General features: G+C 39.0%; 1 protein-coding gene across 1 annotated transcript; it reads right to left on the minus strand.

Moving 5' to 3' along the window:
• Positions 1-2,281: 2,281 nt before the first annotated feature.
• LOC109214313 (L-type lectin-domain containing receptor kinase IX.1-like) lies at positions 2,282-5,111 on the minus strand. The gene has a single exon (XM_019378222.1). It carries the CDS (start codon positions 4,930-4,932, stop codon positions 2,809-2,811), a length of 2,124 nt encoding a protein of 707 aa, XP_019233767.1. The 5' UTR covers positions 4,933-5,111; the 3' UTR covers positions 2,282-2,808.
• Positions 5,112-18,624: the final 13,513 nt, after the last annotated feature.

Genomic DNA, 18,624 nt, shown 5'->3' on the forward strand with positions numbered 1-18,624 from the left:
CTAAGCCGAGGGTCTTCCAGAAACAGTCTCTCTGCCTTCTTAAAGATAGGAGTAAGGTCTGCGTACACACTACCCTCCCCAGACCCCACGTATAGAATTACACTGGGTTTGTTGTTGTAATATTCTGATCAATATTGGAAGTAAAGTGATCAAAACTGAAGGACAGTGAAGTGGCAAAAGGGATTACCATAAGGGGAAAGACAAGGAATTTGACAGCAAATAGATATGCAAAAGCACCCATAGTTGGACAAAATATTTATTAGTTTTTTAGAAAACTGAAGATAATCATCTATCTATATGCCTATGGTAGATCTTTCTCATTTTCTCATCTTTTCAAGTGCAAAACTAATGATTTCGTCAAGTTTTACATCCATAAATTTATTGAGATGTATTCATTTTCAACAGATCATATCAAAGCTAGTAAATTTTTAAACACAGGGTAGTTGAAAAGGTCCTAAGACTGACTTTCCTTCCCTCTTATAGGAAGCAAGAAACATTATTTATTTTTTTCACAGGTGAATTATAATTGACTTACCCCACCACCCCCACACCTTTCCTAATTTACTCAAAAGGAAATGAGAAATTTTGAACTTCAATGGGAGGAATATAGTAAGATTACATGTTGTTTTAGCAGAACCTACATTTAGTGATAATTGTTAGTACAGTTTGTATGTTGGACTTATACTGTTGTGGAAGTCGGAATCTCACATTCCATTCCCTTTTATTTGAGAAGGTTCTGTTCTGTTCCCTTTTAAGAAGCGTATAAAGATTAAAAAAAAAAAAAAGACATTCTCTCCAATCTAATTCCACTCTGAATTATGCAATGCAGCAATCACATGTTGTCTCTGTCTTAAAAATACAACAAGAAAATGGAAGCTAAACAAAATCGTTAAGGTGGAGAATACCAACACTCTTGAAATGCTAGAAATGTTCAGAATTTTTGCAGTTCTTAAATTTTGTTTCGGTACAACAAAATTAATGTAAATTTAAAGTACTACTATTCACTGTCCTGAAAAGAAAAAAAAACTAGCAAAGACCAGGTTAAAAAATATGTAGACCTAAGAAATGTTTAGCCTATTCTAGTCTTTAGATAGAAGAGATGGAAATTGCTCACTTGACTTGTTTCAGTCCCGACGACAGTCAAAAAGCAAAAGTAGTTGACCATTGACATATTAAAGACTTCTATTTTGTATGCTTTTTACATTGTTCTAACTCATGGCCAGCTAAATGATAAGACCATTAATTAAAGCATTTGGTTTAGACTAAAAAAGTACTGCTTGCTGCTATTGCTTCTTTCTCATATTCTATTGTGCCGATTGTCTATCGGAAATAACCTATCTACCTTCACAAAGATAGGAGTAAGGTCTGCGTACATCTTATCCTTCCCAGACCTAACTTGTGGGAGTCATTACGTTTGTTGTTGTTGTTGGTTTAGACTAAAAATGCTATAGGTCCCAAAACTTAAAGTTTTTATATTTGTATTAATAAAATGTTCAAGTTTCAAGTGCATGGATAAAGAAAGACAAGTTCTACTTCATCTGAAAGACATACTTGTAGACGATTATGGTAGACTCTCTTCGTCACGTCAAGTTAAAAGTATCTTAATCTTTCTTATGCTAATTTCTCTGGTCTGATTACTCATCAGATTCGGCACCTTTCACAGTTGCAATTTCTCTAGCTTGATTGGATCTTAAATCTTCCTTCATTGAGATGCTTTGACCTGACTTATAATGTTGATCTCAAAAAAAGCAGCCAATTAATTTGTTCTCTTGCTTCTCCATTTTCCTTAGCCGATGCATCCCTTTTCTAGCCTTGATATGTCCTTCATTATCTGTCTCCTTCTTCAGTATATACTTGGGTTTTTAAATTCAGTAGCAGACTTACTCATGTAGAGCTTCGGCATAATTACAATCTGCAAAGTGACATACCCGATGCTTTTGGAGACATGACATCATTTTGGTGTATCTTGTTTTAGGTTGGAAATAAGATAAGTGGTCTGTTTCCTGATATTTCATGATTTTCAACTCCTACTGAATAGATACTGAAAGTAATTAACTGAGTGGCTTCAGTGTAGAATGTTGCAGCCAGCATTCTAGCCCCGTTTATTTAGACCTTTCAATGAACCAGATTTCTGGGCCATGTATTCCCTGATTTTGCAAATTTTCCACATCTGAGAGATATATCTCGTTCGAAATCAGTTCAATTGCCTGAGAGCATTAGGAGTCTTTCCCAGCTAGAGATTTTGTCTCTTCATTCAAGTCATCTTTCCAATTTTTCTGAATTTTTTCACTGTGTCTTTCATTTCTCTCCTGGTGTTAAAGGATTCCACTTTTTGCATATACTTAGTGTTATTACTCATTAATTCTATTCTATTTGCGAGCGAGGAAATAAATGATAGAGGACACGAGCAGACAAATCAAATATCTTGTCCTGTCCAGACTGCAATTAAGCTACAGTCCATGTCTATCAATATTTTGGTGAAGAATATACTTAGCACAAGCTCAGTTCAAAAATTCTTCTAAAATGGATCAGTTTAAAATGAAGGAAAAATTAATGAAACATTCTTTCTTCCCTCCAATTCAACTTCTAATCAAAGTTAGAATACATCCATTGATCGCAAGTGAGACATGTCTTTAAGAACATAGTATTTTCACTATTTAATGGAAACTTTGAACTAGAATTGTTGATTCATTCAATCTTATATTCATAAAAAGAGAAACAATAAAGTTTAAGAAGAGCAAAAGTTGGAGCCAGCTAGTGAAAGATTGAATGCAAGGATTTATAGACAAATTTCCTTATAAGACAATATCAACGCGAGTATAGAAGTGATGCTGAAGGTGAAGATGCTGCGGAAGCTGCTGTGTTATTTGAAGAATCAGTGTAGTCTTTGTTCACTGAATACTGTATTTCAGTAATCCGAGATGCGTTGGTGTCATATGGTGATGAAAATGAAGCACTTGATAAATGCTGTGATGGACTGCAATATGTTGGAACAGGCATGTTTGGAGGGAGGGTGGGCAATGGAGCTTCAAAATTAAGGACATGAATTGCTTGCCTAATAGAAGGCCTACAATTGCTATCTGGATGAGCACACCATAAACCAACAATTAACAAGTGCTTCATCTCCATTTCATTGAACTCTAATGAGAGTTTAGGATCAGCTGATTCGTTAATATTTCCCATCCCATAAAGGCTCCAAACCCACTCAACAATATTTACTTGACGATCTGATTCAGCCTTACGGTCAATAGGTCTTCTTCCACAAGCTATTTCTAAGGCGACGATACCAAAGCTATAGACATCTGTTTCCTTGCTAGCTTTCCCAGTGGTGGCACATTCGGGGGCCATGTAGCCCATTGTACCTGCCAAAACTGTTGTTTGGGATCCCTTTTCATGGTCAACTAGTCTAGCTAAACCAAAATCCCCAAGTTTGGCATTGAAATTGGAATCCAACATAATATTGCTTGACTTTATGTCCCTATGCACCACACATTGCTCCCATTCTTCGTGTAGATATAGCAAGGCCGAGGCCAAGCCTTGAGCAATCTTGTATCTTATTGGCCATGTCAAATGGCTTTTTCCCTTGAAAAGATGGAAATCAAGGCTTCCATTAGGCATAAACTCATAAACAAGTAGAAGTTCTCTTTTCTCATGGCACCAGCCAATGAGTTGCACCAAATGTCTATGTCTTAACCGGCTAATGATCCTCACTTCTGATGCGAACTCTTTTATTCCTTGCCTTGACCCCCTTGAAACCCTTTTAACAGCAACATAGGAATTGGATTCCCTGAGATGTCCTTTATAAACACCCCCGAATCCACCCTCCCCAAGCTTCTCTTCCTGCGCAAAGTTATTTGTACATCTAGCCAACTCACTGTAGAGGAACTTCTTTGGTCCTGTACTTCTTTCAAATTCATCAGCCATGGAACCATCAAAGCTATCATCATCATCTTCATCTTCTCTCAACTTCCTCTTTCTCCAAAATACAAACAATACCAAAACAGATACTGCAACCAAAACACAACCACCAGAAACCAATCCAATCACAAGTCGTAACTTACTTTTGCTTGGAGTCTCCTCTGGCTTTGGGATTGGTAAGGCTACCCCTGGATCTGTTATGTTGTCATTAATTTCTAAAGAAGAAGTAAAATTCCAAGAGGAGATGCTTTGTAATGCAAAGAGGTCTCCTGTTGCACCTGTGAAGCCAAAAGTGACCCATTCTGGTAAATATTCCCTCAAATCTAGATTGTGAGATAGGCTTTGCTGGACAGTGACAGTGGAATTAGCTCTGAAACCAGTGAAGACAACAGTAAGATTTTTCGAGGTTGAGTTATAGCTAATCCAGGCATCAGTTCTATTACCATTTGGAATGCTACTAAACCAGGTCAAATTAACAACAGATTGCATAGAGTTGATATCGATACCTACATGATCACCCTGTGGATCATACCAGTTGTTAAAGGTGTCAAACTCCACAGCAACAAAATGATTATTCGATGTATTAAGTTGCTGAGTATCAATTGTAAGGCCAAGGCTGCCACCTATGGTTGTGTTCTCAGGAATTCTTGAACCTGCAGGCGCGAGGAAGAAGGCAAGACCATCACCATAAGCTGTTCTGCCCTGTGAATTGATGCTAAAGGAGAAATGAGTAGTGAAATCTGTGAGATTTCCAGAAGCCTTGTCCCAAAGATGCAGGGTCTTGAAATATGTGGCTCGACCTATGCTGACGCCTGAACCACGATCAAGCTGGTTTTTGGTGAGTTGAATTACTCCATTTGCTGAAAAAGCATCTTCCTCATATGTTACATTCTGATCATTTGGATTAAAACTATCAAAATTGAAGGATAGTGAAGTAACAAGCGGGATTATGATTATGATAAGAAGAAAAACAAGGTAGTATTTGAGAGCAGATAAAGAGGCAAAAACAACCATAGTTGGATCATATGTTTATCAGATCAATGTTAGACAACTGAAAATATAATCATATCTATATGCCTTTTGCAAATTGCTGACATTTTCTCATCTTTTCAAGGGCAGAGAAATTACTTGGTCAAGTTTTACGTACATGTAATAATTATTGAAGTGTTTTCATGCCCAACAGCTCATAAATAAAAATATAAGGACATTTTCAACAGCTCATAATTATTTAAATTTTATTTATACACGGGATGGTTGAAAATGTCCTTATATTTGACTCCACGTGCTTCTTAATTAGAGAAAGTTCTTAAATTTAATATACTACCATTCAACATCTTGAAAAGAAAACTAAGACAAGGTTGAAAAATACTGTAGAACTAAAGAAATGTTTGTAAACTAATCTAGACAAAAGAGATAGAAATTGTCCGTCCTGAAGACACAGTCAAAAGTGTCATTAGTTGACCGTTGACATTAAAACTTCCATTTTGTAGAATTTTTACATTGTTTCTAACTGCTTATTCCAAAAATAAGAATATTTTTTTACATCGTTCATGATTTCTTGAAAGCTCACATTGTAAAGGAGGAATACCCTCATTTAATTTTGTTATTAGATTTAGTTTAGTCTATTTCTGGATAGTTGTCAGTATAGGATCTTGTAATGATCAAACTCTTCAATTGTAAAGGGGTGAAGCTGTTCACCCCTTATCGAAGCTTTATTTACGGAATCGTTTCGTTATCAGGGTGTGATAGACAATGATATATGGGATTAGTTGTCCCTGCTTTTACGAGAGGAAATAATTTCCTATTTTATTTCGAGATTGTTATTCCTTATTCCACCAGCCAAACAACCCCTAAGAAGTTACTCCCTCCGTTCGCTTTTAGTTGTCAAGTATTCTAAAAATAAATTTTTATTTTTACTTGTCACTTTTCGCATATCAAGAGAAAAAATAATATATTTTTCCTATTTTGCCCCTTAATAGTAATTACTCATTCCAAATCATTTTTCAAATCCACTAAGACTATACACGAATTAATATGGGTATCATGGTAAATTACGCACTTTATTTATTATTTCTTAAGGGTGTGCAAAGTCAATAGTGGACAAGTAAAAGTGAACGGAGGGAATAGGATTTATGTCCCCTAATAAATAAGTTTTTCTTAATGTTTGTCTTTTCTATAAAAAAAATATATACCGAAAGCTTTCCACGAGCACTATAAATCCAACTATATTTGTTCGGGGATCCGACTCCTCTTCATTTTCCCCAAGTTCTAACTTAGATTAGCGACATATGTCATAAGTTAAAATTAATGGCTAAGATTAACCGACTAAAATAAAGCCCTAACTATGATTTAGATAATTAATAACTTGTCCATTAATAAACATATTAAAACTTTTTTTCTCCCCTATTTTTTTTCCACAGCCGTATCAGTTTTTTCCAACTTTACTGAACTTTTATATTCATGAACTGGTTTACCTGAGAAAATCCAGTTCCAAGGAAGTTCACTTATCAAATGAAGGATATAAATTATGACAGAGATAGGTTACACTCTATAAACATTAACCAATGCTATAGTGCTTCTAGCAATAGATATCACTTCTTCCACTACATGAAAATGCCATAGTATGAAGGCGGAAAGAGGGGCAAAGTTTCATGACATTTTCTTCACAAATTTTATTAGGCTGGGCTAATTGTGTAGCAACAAGATTGCTAGAATTTGAGTTGCTAAAGTTACTGATAAATTATTACAAAAGCATTGATCATAAATTTAATAAGAATATATGTGAATAAGATAATCATAGTTTTCTTATGATTAAGGCACTGTAGGCATATAATTTTTATTAAAATTAAATTCATAAAATAAGTTGGACTATATTTTAAATTCAAGATATATTGGTCCAAATAAATATTATGGGCTAATATAATTGAATTAATTATATAAGTCCAATACATATGGATTAAATAAATAAGTTCAAATTCATTGAGCTAGCCCATCTAATTGGGCTAAAGTGTTGAGCTCACTTCATTAAGCCCAAAATGTCATCTTATTGGGCTAAAGTTTGGTGCTACGTGTCATATGACGTGGCACGCCAAGTCAAGCAGAAGAGCCAATAGGATCATGCCACAGGTTAAAATGACAAGGCATGCCAAGTCACATTAAAAGGCCAATAAAACCACGCCGCGTGTGCAAGTGACATGTTCTGGCCAATCAAATGCGGCCTTGTCACACTTCAATTTGATTGGTCGAAAAAAGTTTGTTCTTATCATAACTCTTCCCTCCCACAACTATAAATAAGTGTCTTCATAACACAGAAAAGACACCAGAAGTTATAACAAGAAGCAAGAAAGAGCTCGTGGACTAAACGTTGCAAATTCCTTCACAAGCCTCAAGCCTCAAGCAATCAAGTTCAAGATCAAGAAATCAAGTTCAAGCTCAAGAACCAAGAACAGATCAAGTTCAAGCTCAAGAACGAAGTACAAATCAAGATTCAAGGAGTACGAGTTCAAGTCAAAGTTCGTGCTAGTTGAATTCAAGATCATCGTTCGTGGCAACAACTACATATTCAAGATCAAGCTCGTAGGCCCTTGAATTTATTTATTATTGGAAAGAAGAATCAGAGGATTCATAGAGATTGTACACTCAAATCATTTGAAATCAAATACTAGGATTGTTGCGATAATTTTCGGTCTCAATTATTTTCTTGACGCAATTTATTGTCTACAAATTCTGGCACGCCCAGTGGAACAGTATCTACCTCTCATCTCAACTTTTCAATCACCAAAGTCCAAGAACGTCGAAATGGCTTCAAAGAAAATCAAGTCCAGATCAACATCCACCAAGGCTGCTAACTCCAGGTTCTATGCTGATGTGGAATACATCCTCGATGTTACCTTTGGAAGCTTCAGACCAGTTATGAGGAGCAAAGCAAGCTCTTTAGGACAACAAGCACTCTAAGTGCCGTCCGCATCAACCCCTATTTTCGAATTTTCATCCTCAAAAGGAGCAAGATCTTCCACAAGCGCACCCGAAAGAGGAAGCGATGTTACTGAAAAAATCAAGAAAACTCTTGCTCTGCTTGACCTCTCCGGATCCAAGAACTCTGCTGTGAAGGAAAATGATGATGCTTCAAGTGATAGATCCTCCCCACTTACACCGCATAGCGTGATCCATTCGAGAATCAATCTGTGTGACAATCCATGCTACTCCCCATCATCTACAACAATCATGCAAGCCATGGTGACAAACACTTCATCCATGGAGGAGCCGTTGGCAAACTTGACGGAAGCAATCGCTGGCTTGACCAAGTGCATGCAAAATCAAGATGCTATAACTGACAAGCTAACAGACAGGGTGGGAATCTTGATGGAAGAAGAATCCACCCATCCACCTGGCAAGCTCCCAGAAGTTCTAGAGATTGATTCTCCCCTAAGACGAGTAGCATCCGCTAAGGCTATACCTGTCTCATCTGAAGGGATGATTCCAATCGATCAACTGAAGAAGTTCATTGAAGGAACTATTAAGAATAAGTATGAAGTTGCTGCCAAGTCCTACCTTACATATGCAAAGCCGTACACTACAAGGATCGATATGTTGAAGATGTCTGCTGGCTATCAACCTCTAAAGTTTCAATAGTTTGATGGTAAAGGCAATCCAAATCAACATGTGGCACACTTCGTTGAGACATGCAATAACACTGAGACTTATGGAGATTACCTCGTCAAGCAGTTTGTCCGCTCGCTAAAAGGAAATGCTTTTGATTGGTATACATACCTCGAGGCGGGATCTATTGATAGCTGGGATCAACTAGAGCAAGAGTTCCTCAATCGCTTTTATAGCACAAGGCGCACTGTGAGCATGGTGGAACTCATAAATACTCGTCAACGGAAGGATGAACCCGTTATCGACTTTATCAATCGTTGGAGGAATGCAAACCTCAACTGTAAAGACATACTTAGTGAAGCTTCTGGCATAGAGATGTGCATCCAAGGCATGCATTGGGGATTGCGCTACATCTTGCAAAGTCTCAAGCCTAGCACATTTGAAGAACTTGCAACTCGTGCCATGACATGGAATTGAGCATGGCCTCCGCTAGAAATGAAAGGCTGCCCATCTATGAACCTCGCAAAGGGAATGACAAGCAAGAAGTCAGAAAGTGGGGCAAGTTTGTACACAAGTCTGAAAGCAAAGAAGCTATGAATGTCAACACATCACCTTTGAAGTTCACGACGAAGGTGAGTAAGAAGCAGAGTATGAAATCCACTTCTTTTCAAGAAGCCAAGTGGAAAGTTGAGTCTAATAGAAATTCAAGCGAAAGAGTACCCATTTCTGGATTCGGATGTGCCGGCCATTTTTTAAGAACTCCTCAAGTTAAATCTCATTGAGCTTCTGGAGATGAAACGGCCAAATAAAGTTGGAAAGCTGATGACCCAAATTACTGCAAATATCACCGACTTGTAAGCCACCATCTGGAAAAGTGCTTTGTCTTCAAGGACAAAGTTATGGACTTGGCCTGTGAAAAGAAGATCGTGCTTGAAGATGAGAAGGCAAGTGCAACCAAGTCTCTATCACCTTTTGGCTGATTCAATTTAGATGAGTTATGCAAGTTAAAATAAATCAAAAATGAAGAATTATTGGAGAATAACAAAGTCGAAGTAGACCACCATGATGATGATGAAGGTTGGACGTTGGTGACTCACCGTAGGCGCCACAAAAGGAGCCCACGAAAAAGAATCAATAGAACAACCAACAAGGAAAATGATGGTGAAAAGACCAAGGGGATGGAATCCAGTTAAGCATTTGAAGAAAACCAAAGTGGAGGTGCACCATCATCAAAAGCCACGACATCCAGTTACCTTGGAGGAGTTCTTACCAAGTTGGTTCCGCACGAAGATTTCCTATGAGGGTATTGATGCCTCTTGTTGCTATGCTGACAAAGGGGAAGAAAAGAGTGATGATCTACCGTTGGCAGCATCTTTAGAAAAGCTCATCGAGTGTATTCCTCAAGAAGTTAACGCGTGCGAGGAAAAAGTTACGTTCACAAATGACGATCTGCTACTAGGTGACACACTTCATAACCGCCCGTTGTACCTGGTCGGCTATATGTGTAATGAAAGGGTAAATCAAATTTTTGTTGATGGAGGATCCTCAGTGAACATCTTACCAATTCACACTGTGAAAGAACTTGGTATTCCCATGAACGAACTCTCGAAAAGTCGTGTGATGATCCAAAGATTCAACCAAGGAGGCAAAGAGCCAATGGCGCGATCAGGTTGGGAATCACCATTGAAGATATGCAATCAAGTGCATAGTTGCATGTGATCGATGCAAAGACTTCATACAACGTCTTGCTTGGAAGGCCTTGGATACATGAGAATAAAGTGGTTCCATCTACCTACCATCAATGTTTGAAATACTACGAAGGTGAAGTCGAGAAGAAGATAATTGCTGATGACGAGCCATTCACCGAGGCTGAGTCACACTTCGCCGATGCAAAGTTCTACTTGAAGAACCGTATTGTGAAGGAGCTAAAAGCTAATGGTGTCATGAATGACAAGGATGCCGAGTCCACGGCTAAGAGAGCTGATGTGGTTTTCGACAAAACCAAAGCTGTTGTTGAGAAGGTACACCCTAACCTAAATAAGTCCCATAAAGGGAACATTGTGTCTCACAACAAGAAAGTAACTCCTCCGCTAAAATATGTCCCTAAAAAGAAGAAAGACGAAGGTGAATCATCTAATCTCCAAACTAACATGCTAAAGGGGTTAACTCTTCCGGTCAAACGAATTGAGGCAGTAAAGTCGTTCTTAATGCCGCTTGCAAGGTTTGTGGCCCAAAATCATTTGCAGAATGTGGCGCTCCCTACAAAACGTACTGATGAAGGTTTTGATCCCAATGCTTACAAGTTATTTGTAAAGGCTGGATATAATCCCAGTGAGCCATCAAAGTTAGGGAAGATCCAATCAGAAGCCGCTACGAGGAAACCACGTGAAGGTTTGGGATACAAGCAACCGTCACCAGTGCGCATCTCCATAAGAAGGGCAAGCAACAATTATATCACTATAGAAGATGAATCTGCCGGTTCTAACAGACCTTCAGTCTTTGATCGACTTGGAAAACCAATTGTGAGGACTTCCGTATTTGAGAGATTAGGTCTATTAAATAAGGGGAACAAGTTCTAGAGAAATTATCAAAATGCAAGAACACCTGCTTCGCTCAAATTTCAGAATATCTCTAAGGATTTCCAAAGTTTAGTTCCGTCTAGAATGAGGCGATGAACAAAAGTCATGGTTTCATGTGATGAGGTACTAAAGGTGAAGCCACACACTGTGGTCTACACTAAAGAACGTGATGAAGACGAAGAAAGTGTGGGTTCTTTGTATCATGTTACTGTACAAGGCGAGAATGGTGTTCCATCTTCAATGGAGGATGTTTCACCGTGTTATCACATATCCTTTAATGATGGGGACCCTCAAGAAGATGAAGATGCAAATGATGCTCTGCCTGAACTTGAAGAAAGGGCTAAAAACAATAGTGAACGCTTTGAAAGAAGTAAACCTTGGCACTGATGAAAAACTGAGGCCCACTTATCTAAGTGCTTTACTAGCAGCCGATGAAGAAAGCACTTATATGGAGTTACTCAAGAAGTTTAAAGATGTCTTTGCTTAGAGTTACAAAGAGATGCCTGGCTTGGACCCTAAAGTAGCAGTCAATCACCTTGCAGTCAAGAATGGCGCTCGTCCTGTTAAGCAAGCTCAAAGGTGCTTTAGGCCAGACTTGGTTCCCTTGGTTGAAAGTGAAGTTAACAAACTCATCGAAGCTAGTTTTATTCGTGAAGTTAAAAAGCCAACATGGGTTTCAAGTATTGTCCCTGTAAGGAAGAAAAATGGCCAGATTTGAGTGTGTGTTGACTTCAGGGATCTCAACAATGCGTGTCCGAAAGATGAATCCCCACTCTATTCCAGAGCTGATGATCGATGCTACTACTGGTTATGAGGCAATGTCTTTCATGGACGGTTCGTCGGGCTATAACCAAATTCGTATGGAACCAAAAGATGGAGAGCTCACTGCATTCCGTACCCCAAAGGGTATTTATTGCTACAAGGTAATGCCTATTGGCTTAAAGAACGCTGGTGCTACTTACCAAAGAGCTATGCAGAATATCTTTGATGACCTTCTCCACAAGAATGTCGAATTCTATGTTGACGACTTGGTGGTAAAATCAAGAAAGAAGAGCGACCACTTGAAGGACTTGAGAATGGTGTTTGAGTAGATCCGGAGGTACCAACTTAGGATAATCCATTGAAATGTGCCTTTGGAGTTACTTCTGGAAAGTTCCTTGGTTTCATTGTCTAGCATCGAGGGATCGAAATTGATCAAGCCAAAGTAGATGCAATCTTGAAAATGCCTGAGCCTCGGGATATTCATGAATTAAAAAGTCTGCAAGGAAAGCTAGCATACTTTAGGAGATTCATCTCAAACCTAGTTGGGAGGTGCCAACCATTCAGTCACCTCATGAAGAAAGGCGTTCCTTTCAAGTGGGACCAAGCTTGTAGCAATGCCTTTGAAAGTATCAAAACTTACTTGATGAAGCCTCCAGTTTCGACAGCCCCTATACTTGGAAAGCCGCTGATACTATAAATTTCAGCACAAGAAAGGTCTGTCGGAGCACTGTTGGCCCAAGAACATAGTGAAGGGAAAGAAAACTCCCTTTACTACTTGAGCAGGATGATGACACCAAATGAGCTTATTTATTCGCCAATCGAAAAGTTATGTTTGGCGCTAGTCTTCTCAATCCAAAAGTTGAAGCACTACTTTCAAGCTCATGGTTAGTTTAGTTTTTAGAGAAAATCCCATCAAGATTGTGATGTCAAAACCTGTCCTTAGTGATCGACTAGCAAGGTGGTACCTCCAGTTTCAATAATTTGAAATTGTGTACATCCCTCAAAAGGCTATAAAAGGACAAGCGTTAGCGGACTTCTTGGCAGATCACCCTATACCTGATGATTGGGAGCTAACTGACGAACTACCTGATGAGGACGCAATGGTCATTGAAGTTCAACCTCCATGGAAGATGTACTTTGATGGTGCTGCACATCGCGGAGGAGCTGGTGCTGGTGTAGTATTTGTCACTTCTGAAGGTGAAGTTCTGCCCTACTCTTTTACTTTGAAGCAACTCTGCTCTAACAACGTTGCTAGTTGATGTTGGGCATATTTCTATATGTTTTGATGTTACTTTACCCATGTTTTAACCGCTTGTTGTTGCTATTTGGTGTTTAAAATGCCCAACATGGTCTAATTATTGGTTTTATGACTGATGGGGTTGCGTGTGATGATTTAGGGTGTTTTGAGTGCAAAAATATGAAGAAAAGATGCTCCAACTAGAGGAGAAGAGGTTGGATGCGTCACATCCAACCTTGGAAGGAAGGGTACTTGGTCCACCCCTTAGCAGTGAAGTCGGCCCATAGCATCCCCATAGCATCTGCACCTGGGCAAAGCTGAGATGGAGGAACAAAGGGTGGAAGCGAAGCATCCCCATAGCATGCGAAGCTGAGAAGCGGAGGACGGGGTGGATGCGAAGCATCCACCCCAGCATCAATCCCTGAAGCTGATTCAGACTAGGATTAGGAGAACTTTGGTCCACGACTTTTGTACGCAATATATAAGTCAAAAACACCTGTTTTAGGTCATCTAACATATTGGGAAACGAGAAAAAGCCACGACAAAGCTTGGGAACCACGGAATTCGTCTTGAGTTCTTACTTTTTCCTTCTTTTATTGATTTTTATGTATTCTTGGGAATTACTTGAAATTGTTACTACGAGTATGCGTGGCTAAGAACCCTATTATTCTAGGGTTATGGTGAAACATGAATGTTGATGTTTGAAGTTTAATTTGACGAAGTTGATTTTATCATATTGGATTGTTTATTTAATTCTGTTTTTAATTATTTTGCTGAGTAGCTAACAGTAAAATACTATCTACGAATCTAGAATTGAACTCGAAAGTGGGAATTCTAGATTGCACATAGAATTAAATAGAGCAAGTTCTTGAACCCGGGCATCGGGGAACAGATTCACAATTATGATAGACATATACCTAATTGTCTTGCTTGGTTGAAATACAGGAAGTATAAATGCATTTTTGTTAATCTTAATTCCATAGACATATAGGCATTAAGTTAGCTTGAATAAGCGAGTAAGAATTCGACAGATTCTTTTGAGCAATATTAACCTTGTCAATCAACAATCCAGATAAATTAATTAGTCATTTTAAGCCAAGAACGCAACACGATTGTTAGCTAACCCGTGACCCTGGAATATTCTCGCCTACTGATTGTTATTTGAAATTGCTATTTGTTCGGTTGATTTCTAGTTAATTCATTGCTTGATAGTTTTAGTTAGTAAATTAGTTACTTCTATATTTTGTGAGAAATATCTTGAATCGATAAGTTAATTGAGTTTGAATCAATCATAGTTAATCACAAGTCTTCGTGGGAACGATACTCTACTCACTACTTTATTACTTGACGATCACGTACACTTGCGTGAGTGTTTTTGGTCGCAACACTAGTATCAAGCACTAATACCTGGGCTTGAAATGGCTGTCGAAATGAAGCGGCTGCAATTGTAAATCTTTGATGACTCTCAATTGGTGATCAACCATTAGGTAGTTACGAGGTCAAGAAACCTGAACTACGCCCATATCATGATTATGCTAAAAGATTAATGGGATGGGTCGGTGACGTGACTATTAAACATGTGCCAAGGAAAGAAAACAAGAAGGTTGATGTTTTAGCTGCGTTAGCTTCATCGTTAACCCTGCATGATCAAGCACAAGTTACTGTCTGCCAAAAATGGGTAGTACCGCCACCAAATAAGGCTGAAGGTGAAGAAAATGAACTCAAGCATCTTGTCACTGTTTCTGAAGCTGAGAAAGAAGATTGGAGGCAACCCATTATCGACTGCTTAAGCTATGGAATACTTCCAGAAAATCCGAAGAGAAGGACTAAAATCCGTCGCCGTGCACCTCGCTTTCTTTTCTACAAAGATACTTTATACAGAAGGTCATTCGAGGGAGTACTCTTGCGATGCTTGGGGGAAGAAGAAGTACTCCAAGCTTTGCAAGAGGCACATTCTGGGGTATGTGGATCACACCAGTCTAAACCAAAGCTCCACTTCCATATAAAAAGGATGGGATATTATTGGCCAATGATGGTAAAAGATTGCTTGGACTATGCTCGAAGATGCAAGTCTTGTCAATTCCATGTGAATTTTATTCATCAACCTCCTGAAGTGTTGCACCCGACTATTGCATCCTGGCCATTTGACGCTTGGGGATTGGATGTTGTTGGACCACTGCCAAAGTCCTCTTGTGGGCACCTATACATCTTGGCTGCAATTGACTACTTCTCAAAATGTGTTGAAGCTATTGCTCTCAAGGAAGTAAAGAAGGAAAATGTTGCAAGTTTCATCTGAGTAAACATTATCTATCGGTTTGGCATTCCTCATTACATAATAACGGATAATGGCAAACCATTCGACAATAGGTTGATGAACAAGATTTGTGATCTCTTTGGCTTCAAGCAACACAACTCTTCTATGTACAATGCTGCCGCCAATGGTCTAGCCGAGGCATTCAACAAGGCTCTATGCAACTTTTTAAAGAAAGTCCTCTCTTAATCCAAACGAGACTGGCATGACTGTATGGAATAAGCTTTGTGGGCATATAGGACAACTCACAGCACGCCAACACAAACAACCCCTTATGCACTCGTTTATGAAGTCGAAGTCGTCTTACTACTCGAGGTGTCAAATACCTTCATTACGATTAGCTATTCAAGAAGGGATCACTGATGAAGAAAATGCTCGACTTCGATTAGTAACGTTGGAGGCTCTTGATGAGAAGAGGTTGGAAACTCAATAGAGTCTTGAATGTTATCAAGCTCGATTGTCTCGTGCCTTCAATAAAAGAGTTCATCCAAGATCCTTTCAAGTAGGAGATCAAGTCCATGCCGTACGAAGACCCATAATTATTTCTGATAAACCTATAGGGAAGTTCACTTCAAAATGGGATGGGACGTATGTCGAACAAGAAGCTTACTCAAGTGGGGCTTACAAGCTAGTTGATGCAGATGGCATGAGAATCGGCCCTATCAATGGCAAATTTTTGAAGAAGTATTATCCTGGAAGTTACAACGCTCCTTGGCGCACGAGCCTGAACTGCATGTTCCTACACTCCTGGACCGCATAAGTCTAAACTGTGTACGGACCCCCAAAAGAAAAGAGTCTGCTAGGTTGAAAACCTCAAAAGAGGCGGCCTAGGCAAAAGTTAGGACATAAAAAAAATCACTCATTCTGAACCACGGTATGACTTGATCCTATTCACCGAGGTACGTAGGCAGCTTAGAGTTTTATTCCGAGTTCAGTCGCATAAGTTCAAAAGATACATAACCCCCAAATCATTGTCCGAATGAAGTACGATGGAGTGTAATTCATTCAATCACTACTTGAAAATCGAGCTGAGATGCCATTCCTCTGTTAAACTTTGGATCCTATTTGATTTAAACGGGGCAACCCTCCATGGTAAATTGGTATCTTCAATGGGACGATTTTAGGAGGATGCCAAGTATTTGCGTTGAATTTCGGGAGTTCACTATGTCTTCATGTTCGCCAAATCTTTAAGTCTGTCGATCTTCAAGTTCTTCGATCTTCAAGTCGAAATATTCAAGCCTCCAAGTCTTCAAGTTGAGGTCCTCAAACTCGCCGGTCTTCAAGTGGAAGTATTTGAGCCCGCAAAGTCTTCAGGTTCAAGCATCAAAGTCCGCCGAATCTTCAAGTCCATCAAATCTTCAAGTTTGTTGGTCTTCAAGTTGAAGTCTACAAAGTACGCCAAATCTTCAAAGTTTTTCAAGTGTTCAAGTCAACGCCGTCAAGTCCACGATGTCTTCGAGTTGAAGCTTTATAAGTTTTCAATCTTAAAGTGGACATATGAGTCCCTTTGCACTTTAAGTTGGTCTCTTCGTGGGTTTGTCCTTAAAAGGAAACTATACTTTCCAATCTTAAGGTGGACATGTAAGTCTCTTGAGAGTAATCTCTCCGATATTTGGGGTACATTGAAAGTAATCTCTCCGATAGTCAAGCCACATTGAGAGTAATCTCTCTGATAGTCCGGGCACATTGAGAGTAATCTCTCCGATAGTCAAGCCACATTGAGAGTAATCTCTCCGATAGTCGGGGCACATTGAGAGTAATCTCTCCGATAGTTGGGGCATATTGAGAGTAATCGCACATTGAGAGTAATCTCTCCGATAGTCGGGCCACATTGAGAGTAATCTCTCCGACAGTCGGGCCACATTGAGAGTAATGTCTCCGATAGTCGGGGCACATTGAGAGTAATCTCTTCGATAGTCGGGCCACATTGAGAGTAATGTCTCCAATAGTCGAGCCACATTGAGAGTAATGTCTCCAATAGTCGAGCCATATTCAGAGTAATCTCACTGATATTTGGGCGGGGATGAGTACTCATCCCTTCAGAACCTATGATTGTCCTCTTCGTGCATGGATCATCTAGTTGAACAAGAACATATCCTTCTCGTTTGACCTACAAAAAAGACAAAGGAAGAAAAGTACAAGAACAGAAGAAGAAGTTGCCTTCGCATTAATGCCTCCGAGTCCACAAAACTAGACTCAAATGGCTTGCAAAGATTGCGAATTGATGCTCAACAATTACGAGCACATGAGTTTATATAGGTTTATAAAAGATGACATGGAAGATTCATTCTCGATGTGGGATCAACTGCTAAGGCGACTGGAATTCGTTCCAAACACGAAAACGAAATGAGTAACTGTAAACAAAAAGGGTTGCTTTGCCTCCTAAGAGTTTAATAGTCACGACAACTTTTCCTTATTGGAGACAAAAAGGATTGCTTTGCCAAAAAATAAAGGTTTCCAACTAAATCCATTATGGATTACAAGGCCACGTAGATATAGTGAGATAACTGCACGTAAAATGCAACGGCAATCATTGTTGTTTAGCCTTGTTTTGGTTCAAAAAGTCTTATCAAATCGCAAATTTTTTGAACTAACTGATTGTGAGGATATTTCCCCGGAACATCGTTTAACTCGAGGCCAATGTTTGATGCTTCACTGGTACTTCAAGAATTTATCGCTTCAAATCAAAGGTTATGTCCGATAAATCTTGAAGTAGGGGGCATTTGTAGGCATATAAATTTTATTAAAATTAAATCCATAAAATAGTTGGACTATATTTTAAATTCAAGATATATTGATCCAAATAAATATTATGGGCTAATATAATTGAATTAATTATATAAGTCCAATACATATGGAAGAAATAAATAAGTCCAAATTAATTGGGCTAGCCCATCTAATTGGCTAAAGTGATGAGCCCACTTCATTAAGCCCAAGATGTCATCTTCCTAGAGGCCCAGTTTGGTGCCACATGTCATATGACGTGGCACGCCAAGTCAAGTGGAAGAGCCAATAAGATCATGCCACGTGTCAAATGATAAGGCATGCCAAGTCACATTAAAAGGCCAATAAAACCGCGCCACGTGTGCAAGTGACATGTTCTGCCCAATCAAATGCAGCCTTGTCATACTTCAATTTGATTGGTCGGAAAGAGTTTGTTCTTATCATAACTCTGCCCTCCCACAACTATAAATAAGTGTCTTCATAACCCAGAAAAG

The sequence above is a fragment of the Nicotiana attenuata genome, unplaced genomic scaffold (assembly GCF_001879085.1).
Source record: "Nicotiana attenuata strain UT unplaced genomic scaffold, NIATTr2, whole genome shotgun sequence".
Taxonomy (NCBI): Eukaryota; Viridiplantae; Streptophyta; class Magnoliopsida; order Solanales; family Solanaceae; genus Nicotiana; species Nicotiana attenuata.

Coding starts and splice junctions, on each gene's coding strand:
- LOC109214313 (XM_019378222.1), bottom strand. CDS start 4,932: ATGGTTGTTTTTGCCTCTTTATCTGCTCTCAAATACTACCTTGTTTTT.